The sequence below is a fragment of the Podarcis vaucheri genome (genome assembly GCF_965113315.1).
Source record: "Podarcis vaucheri genome assembly, chromosome: 6".
In the NCBI taxonomy this organism is placed as follows: domain Eukaryota; kingdom Metazoa; phylum Chordata; class Lepidosauria; order Squamata; family Lacertidae; genus Podarcis; species Podarcis vaucheri.
In genome coordinates, this window is record NC_138764.1 from 35,685,633 (window position 1) to 35,694,237 (window position 8,605).

General features: G+C 43.1%; 1 protein-coding gene across 2 annotated transcripts in view; it reads right to left on the reverse strand.

Moving 5' to 3' along the window:
* The window catches only part of HS2ST1 (heparan sulfate 2-O-sulfotransferase 1), a 91,541-nt gene extending 83,313 nt beyond the window's left edge, over nt 1–8,228 (reverse strand). Inside the window, exon 1 of one of the 2 annotated variants that reach the window (XM_082227973.1) lies at nt 7,749–8,228. In XM_082227973.1, the coding sequence (XP_082084099.1) occupies nt 7,749–7,872 (124 nt within the window). In that variant the 5' untranslated portion in view covers nt 7,873–8,228. The remainder of the gene's footprint in view (nt 1–7,748) is intronic. The other variant, XM_082227974.1, reaches the window with a different exon arrangement.
* Between the last annotated feature and the right edge of the window lie 377 nt (nt 8,229–8,605).

Genomic DNA, 8,605 nt, shown 5'->3' on the forward strand with positions numbered 1-8,605 from the left:
TATGTATCTTGCAGAACACTAAAAGACTCAAATCAATTTCACCATTGTATTTCATCTATTTGCCAAATATTTTCTAGCTATGAAGTCAAGTCATTGTTCAGCAGCTAACAAATACTGTCAAGTTCTATTATGCCTCATAACTATTCAAGTTCTTAAAATTGCATTAGCATTTGCATATCCCAAAAATGAAAAACAATGTAATTTCATTGCAAATTCAATGTGAAACATTATAACCTTTCCCCTCTGTTTCCTATTAAGGAAACAACCATACCAGATTTAATTTTATTTTTTCCCAGTCACCTTTTTCAACTGATCTTCATATTTAACCAATGGCTGTCAACAGTACAGCTTCTTGATGTACAGTATTTGAATCAGCAATTACAAAATATGTTGTTGCATCTCTTGTTGTTGCCTATTCTGAAGATACCATGAAGCTTTTATCATGAATTTAAATAATCTAATCCTTTCTCTAATTTACCCACAAATTAAGGCTGCAACCCTATGCACATTTAACTCCTAAATAATCTCCCATTCAGTTCAAGGGAACTTACTTCTGAGTAGACATGCAGAGGATTGCACTGCAAAGCAATCACTTTAAACAAACAAAGATAGCTGAATGTGCGCTGGGGTAAGTGTCAAATGGAGATGGAAAAGTTATGAAGGAAGATGAACATTTATTGATAGTTTCAGTGGATTCATTTCTTCAGATAAATCATTAGTCTTTAACTTTGGACTTGCTCACTTGCCCAAATCACCAGAATTGATATGGGCTGTTGCCTATATTTTTAAGATGTACATATGAAACACTCTATGAGAACATCCAAAAAAACCTGTAACTGACATGTGACTAGTAAGAAGTGGAAGTGGTGGCAGCTCAACGTTCACCAGCAAATGGAGCTGCTATTGGATAGCAGGAACATCTTTGCTGCTGCTGCTCATACTACATCAAGGTGAGGTTGGTTCATTAGTAAAACTAAAGTTCTGCAAATCTGGAGGATGTATACTTGAAAAATCCTGCACCGCTAAGCCACTGATGTGGCTCATAGTGGAATTATTGCTTTTAAGAATGGGGACAAAGCACATTGGTACAATCAAAAAAGTGTTTACCGGGTGTACTATTGCTCTAGGCAGGGACCAACATGTTGCTTCTAAGTATTAATGATGTGATCATATATGTTGCTTCTAAGTATTAATGATGTGATCATATATGTTGCTTCTAAGTATTAATGATGTGATCATATATGTTGGGTATAATAACTGCAACTCAGTAGTTCATGATCAGTTAATTACCGTACTAGGCTAAATTTAGGTTCTTATTCATTCCCATTTCACAACTCTAACACAATCACCCGTATTGCATAGAAACCGATGCAAAGCTATGGTGCAGTTCATCTTCATCCTCAAACAGCATGTGAACTGCTACATATTAGCACCCACTATAACTATCATCTTCGTAATATACACTAGTTACAGGCAGGTAGCCGTGTTGGTCTGCCGTAGTCAAAACAAAATAAATAAAAAAATCCTTCCAGTAGCACCTTAGAGACCAACTAAGTTTGCTATTGGTATGAGCTTTCGTGTGCATGCACACTTCTTCAGATACACTGAAACAAAAGTCACCAGACCCTTATATATAGTGAGAGGGTGGGGAGGGGTATTACTTAGAAGGGTGGTAGGAATGGGTGATTGGCTGATAAGTGTGGTAAACCTGTTGACAACTGTTAAGGACTGCAATTGGTCTTAAAGGAAAAAGCAAGGGATGAGTTGGCTAAAAATAGCTTTATCATGTATAATGAGATAAGAATTCAATGTCTCTATTCAGATATACATAATATACACTAACACTGATCTCTGTTCTCTGAGTGCCAACTTTTATGTACCAGCACTAGCCATGTCCAAGAGGGGGGAAATCGGCAGACCCAGAGAAATCCCAAGGGTTGCATAAACAAGGAGGAAAGCAGTGTTAGAAACTGGGATAGAAAAGCTAAGAACCAGTGGCTCCTGGGGCCTGGGCACCATAACAGAATGCCTAGTCACCACCAGGCGGGGGCGGGGTCAGCAACACTTTTTTATTTGTTATTTTGATAAGCATGAACTAATATGCAATTCACATAAGTGACACATTGTTCATGTCACATTTTTAGCAGAAATTGTTAATACGTGTTTAATTTGGTGTTTACAAGAAAAATATTGTACCGTACTTCAGTTTTCAAAACATTATTCTCTTTATTGTTAAACTCCTTAACTTATTGTTTATCCTTAACATATACTTCAAGGCTTCAAAGCATATACATTTGAGTAATCCTTGAGTGTCAGCCAGATGCAAAAAATGGCACCCAAACCTTTGGAGGTGCTCACAAATGGAGAATCTTTAGGCACAAAATGCACCTGGTGTCCTGCTAATACAAAACCCTGGAGGAAACCCCAAACATTTGAATGAAGACTGAGCATGTTCAGTGGATATAGAACGCTGACTGACTGGGGTAGAAGGAATGAAAACCCAGGTCAGGGGAAAGCAGTGATTGAAATTATGAAAAAGAGACACCTCACATTAACATTTTATTGGAAGCCCCACTTGTACTAATATTCAGCAAGGATACAAGGTACCTGAAAGTACATGCAACACATACTAAATAACAACAGAAGAAATACCATAAAGTGAAGATACCAGAGAGGATACAACTGAGAGAAACAAGGCACCCTCATGTTGTGAGCAACTGTGTAGGTACAGATAAAGTATAGATTTTGTCCAAGTGCACAAAAAACAGAAGTACACAGTTAAATACACATAGCAACTACATTCATGTATCACATTAAGACAGGATTTCCAGCTTACGATGAACAAGCAGGATGCTAGTGCACACAGTCTGTTTAGGCTGAATTTGCTTCTCCTATTAGACAGTAGGTCAATCAAACCAGGAAGTCAAAACTAAGCTTGGCTTCTTATGATGTGCAAATCTGGCAACCTAATTTGTTGCTTCCAGAACAAGCAGGGGTTGAAACCTGCTTACAAACCTTGCTTATTTCAGAGCAACAAACCAGGATGCTTGATTTGCACATCACAGGAAGTCTGGTTTAATTGTGCTTTCCTGGTTTCCTTTACCTGCTCACATGAAGGGGTGGAGCGAGTGAACAGGCTGTATGAACCAGCACACTGCTTATCCACAGTATGCCAAGAATCTTGACCACTCTTTCATATTGAACAAACAAGGCGTGCAGGCTCTAGTCATTTAACTGAATTTTCAAACACCTCCATTATCAAAATATGCACACAGCACATATTCTTGCATTGTTGTGCTTTTTAGCATAGGAATGCTCTCAACAGAATACTAACTAAATTCTAACACATACTACTTTGGGAATGTGGAGGAAGGTACCTTGTGAAAGTGATTTCCATTTATACCAACAGAGGAATTATGGATTCAAGATGAACTGCATTATAGATGTGTGAAACAGAATGTCATCTCCGAGAATGAGGAGGAATACAACATCTCATCATATAGCCAGTTATTTTGTGTTATTCATGTCAGAATGAGAAGCCCATTTTAAGTATAAACCACACTTGCCAGAGTAAGAGAATGCTGTTTCATCAGAAAGTATCTAGAAAAATTGTTCTACAAGCAGTTTTTTTTAAGCCTCCAAGATATATTTTCTGCTGTCATCGTTGAAGTCATACAGCTTTGTTTGTCACAGCAGAAATGAAGCAGACATTCAAATTTCAATTGAAGAGGCAAAAATAGCAGTCTGATTTATCATGCTAAATTTTACATATAATACCATGGACTTTTTCTTAGTTCTTTTAATGAAACAGCAGTTATTGTAGTTAAACTACAGACTTGTTCATATTAGCCTATAGAGACAACTTTCAAAGAACAAAAGCACTTTATAGAACTAGAATGATTCAATTGCTGAAAGGAATATAAGAGCATGAACACAACAGAATTTAACTTTTATTGGCTGCCAGTTCACAACTGATATTATATGGATAATTTCTTCCTATTAACAGATACACAGACAGCACCAGATAACTTTTATTGTTAACTTTGCGGCGCTGCTTCTGTACAGATGTTAAAAGTAACTAATATTATTTACTCAACATTTTTTCATTTTATTTTTGTTTATTATGTAACAAATTAGCATTTCTTTTCACAGGCTAAAGGCAGCAGCCAAAAGGAGGGTGGACAAAATTAATAGTGCTTTTATTGATAATTTAAAAAAATAATTTAGAATTTGACATTTTAGAATTTAACTATAATGACTGTACCTAAATATATTATGCTAAAAGCTGCAGCTCTCTTAAACTTAACCCATGGCTCTCAGCCACACATATTCACTTAAACATATTTTTTGTATAAAAAATCACGAGGAAACATACTTGCCATTTTCATCTCATGCATTGTATCCTCATGTATTAATTTTTAAGACTTACCTCCTAGAGGTTGAAAGTGGCAGTCACCTCATGCTAGAATCTAGGAGATGCTCTCTTCTATCTTAACAGGATCATCCATTGTACCCACCTGGGTGTACACGACCCTTCTAATTATTCAAACTCTATGAACTACACATAGTTATTACTCTACCAAACACCATGAAGAGTCACCATTGCTCAGGGTCCATTTCATTCCAGTCCTTTTTTTGAAACATTCTGAAGGCTCAAGTCTTTAAGGAAATTATCTTGCTTAGAGTCCCTCCGTGTATAGAGACCACCAAATAAAAACTTATTAATTCCTCAATCCTACCCTACCCCCATAGATAATTCTGAACCACAACATATATGCAGGTTGCATGGTCTAAAAACTACAGTTTTTTTTTGCATACCAATAAGCTTAATAGCATGTTTTTCCACAAAATGTAAATTACAAGTCAAATTATTTCCTTTTAATTGTGATTTAAATGATGATTTCATAGAATGACAGACCTGTAGATTTGGAAGGGACCAGGATAGTCATCTAGTGCAACTACCTGCAATGCAGGACTCTTTCAACCAACATGAGGCTCGAACCTAAGAGTCTCATGGTCTAACAACTTAGCTATCCCAACTATATAAACCAGTCCATCCTGTTTTGAATATAGGTAAAGGGACCCCTGACCATTAGGTCCAGCCATGGCCGACTCTGGGGTTGCGGCGCTCATCTTGCTTTATTGGCCAAGGGAGCCGGCGTACAGCTTCCAGGTCATGTGGCCAGCATGACTGAGCTGCTTCTAGCGAACCAGAGCAGCGCACGGAAACACCATTTACCTTCCCGCTGGAGCGGTACCTATTTAGCTACTTGCACTTTGACGTGCTTTCGAACTGCTAGGTTGGCAGGAGGTTTCGAATATAGACAACAATAAAAAGAGAAAATCAACTTTTACTCAAAAAAAACCTACTGTGTTAACTCCCTTATACTCAGGATTTACACTCTCCTAATAAAAACAATCTAAAACTGTTGGTGTCAACTTCTCAAGGGACAAATTGAAAAACTTTTTTCCCTGTTACCACTTGTAACAAATACCTCACAGAAAAATACCTTCGTCACACGCATATGACATACCACATACTTAAGGGCTAGATTCACCTAAGGAGTTCCATTAGTGCAATGGGGTTTTCCCCACCTCCCCTATGCCCCCATTGCCTATAGGGGAGTCAGGATAATCCACAGAACAGTGCACAGGGGGAGGAAAGGAAAATCCTTCCCTCTGGCAGACTGAAATGCTTGCACTGATGGAATGAGCGCCAGAGCACTACAAAGAATTGCTCCTCCCTTTCAATCCAACAGATCAAGTTCAATGTCAGTTATTTCTGTAGGGGTAACTCAGGATAAGGTCTTCAACATGTCCTCACATATCAGATATAACAGTTATTTTGCCTGCTTTTTGTTAGTAAAGGAATAAAGAAGAAGAAGAAGAAGAAGAAGAGGAAGAAGAAGAAGAAGAGTTTGGATCTTATCCCGCTTCATCACTACCCTAAGGAGTCTCAAAGCAGCTAACATTCTCCTTTCCCTTCCTTCCCCACAACAAACACTTTGTGAGGTGAGTGGGGCTGAGACACTTCAGAGAAGTGTGACTAGCCCAAGGTCACCCAGCAGCTGCATGTGGAGGAGCAGAGACGCAAACCCAGTTCACCAGATTACAAGTCTACCGCTCTTGAGCACTACCCCACACTGGCTTTCCCAGGAAGAGAGCCTATGGAAATGACCTTATTTTTCCTTGCTTTGTGTGGATACAGGCAGATAGACACAACCTGGGTAAAAAAGAAGGTTCCAACTGAACACATTCATAGAAAGGAATATAGGAGCCAATAACAGTCACTTTTAATATGAGTTTACATCCTCGTTTTTTCGTTTTACTCCTGACACAGTGAGAGTTCCACAAGAGTTGAGAAATAAGTAATTTTGTTAAACAAGTAACTTTTCATGAGCATGGCCCAAGAACTTGCACATCATAAAAACTAGATGAACAGCACTATAGAAAAATCTTCTGGACCTAACATCATATATCATAGCACACCTAACAGTGGGAAAAGACTATGCTCACGGAAACACATGGGCCTACATATATACTTACTTACACACACACACACATGCGCACATACACAAATTATACATATCCAACCTTTATTAATTGTACAACTATTTCAGGGAGGGAGTGAGACTTGTTCTGTCACACCCTCTCTCTACAATCACTAACTTGCCTATCTAACGAGTCAACCCACTTCCACAAAGTTCAAACCTTAAACAAAATGTGGCCATTTCACAGGTTTCCAACAGCGGAATGATAAAACAATGAAATCTATAGACTGCCTCTAAACATCACCGCTATTTCTCAGCACCAGTGGAAACTAACTGTGGGCCACACTGGTTTCCTTGAAGTCCTCTTCTTCCAGAGCAGCAACCCCCCAAAAGGTAAGTCCTTCGTGGAGATAAACTCCAATGTCTTTCAGCAATTTCATTACTGGTGGGGAGAGACGCACATACAGATCGGCTCCAAACCCAATGCATGCTGCCGCCGGTCCAGTTATCATCATAGAATCGTAGAGTTGGAAGGGACCCCAGGGTCATCTAGTCCAGCCCCTGCAATGCACGAACCTCAGCTAAAGCATCCATGACAGGTGGCCACCCAAGCTCTGCCTAAAACCCTCCAAGGAAGGAGAGCCCACCACCTTTAGTGGGAGTCTGTTCCACTGCCAAACAGCTCTTACTGCCAGAAAGATTTCCCCCTCCAATGTTTAGTCAGAATCTCCTTTCTTGCAACTTGAAGCCACTGGTTCGAGTCCTACTCGAAACAAGCATGCTCTCTCCTCCATGTGACAGCCCTTCAGATATTTGAAGGCGGCAATCCTATCTCCTCTCAGTCTCAGCTAAACATACCCAGCTCCTTCCACCGCTTGTCATAAGGCTTAAGTTTCCAGACCCTCGATCATCACGATCGCTCTCCTCTGAACACGTCGGCAGACCTCCTTCTTGCGGAGTTCTCCTCCCAAACCGATTCCCGTCGTTTGGAGACACGCGCGGGAACCGACGGCGATCTTTGCTCTCCCAAAGCCATTTCTGACATTCTTCCCGCCCGCCCCCCCAAAACCCACCCTCGATATCCCCATCTTTACCCCTCTCCTTCTAGTTCTGTAGTACAACGAGGGGGCCGCCGCCGTCGCCGCCCTGAGGAGAAAGGTAACCTCATTTCCACGCCACCGATTCATCCAGACCTGGTCGCCACCCCCCCCCCGCCAACCCGGCCAGCCACCTTCTCCAAGGCCGCCCCTCGCTCACCGAGCTTCCCTCGGGATTCCTCCAGCTTCTGGATCTGGTTCTCCAGGAAAAGGACGGAGACGCCGAACGCCAGCACGGCCAGCAGCTGCAACTTGGGCGGCAGCATAATCCGGAGCAGCCCCATCGGCAGCAGCAGCCGCAGCAGCAGCCGCCCAGCAGCAGCCGCCGCCGCCGCCCGCCTGGTCGCACGTCCGCCGAGGGATCACGACATCACGCGAGGCCCGGGCAGGGAGGCCGGAGGGAGCTTCGGCTCGGTTGGGGGGGGGGCGGACACCACACACACACCGCGGGCAAGGGAGGCGGCGACGGCGGTGGCTCACATCCCTCAGGAGACGTCGCGGCGGCGCCTCAGCAACGGTCCCTTCGGCCACCGACACGTCCGAAGAAAACACCTCAGCGGCTCCGTCGGCGACTCCCGCTCGCAGGCACGAGCTCAGCCTGCGCGCGCTGCTCAGCAACCGAACGCCCGGGCGTCCTCACGCCCACCGACGTCGAACCAGCCAGGACGCGGGTTCCGCCCCGGCGCTCGCTTCTCATTGGCCGCCGTCCGCCGCCCTCCCACCGCCTATTGGCCGAGCGCGCCGCCGGGCCCGCCTTTCGCCGCTACGAAGCCTAGCCCCGCCCAGGGACGTTTGGAGCTCCGATTGGGCGGCTTTTCGTCCCGAAAGCCCGGCCGCTTCCACCCCCACCCCCCGCCCCCGCCCCGAAGGGATTGGATGGTGCGAAAGGGCCGTTCGTCGCGGTCTCATTGGCCGAGCTCCTTTGCTCCTTTTCCCGTGTTCCGTAGCGCAAGAGGCCCCCGCTCGGGTGTTTGCGGAACTGCCTGACAAGAAACCCCTCAGATTATGAAAGGTTTT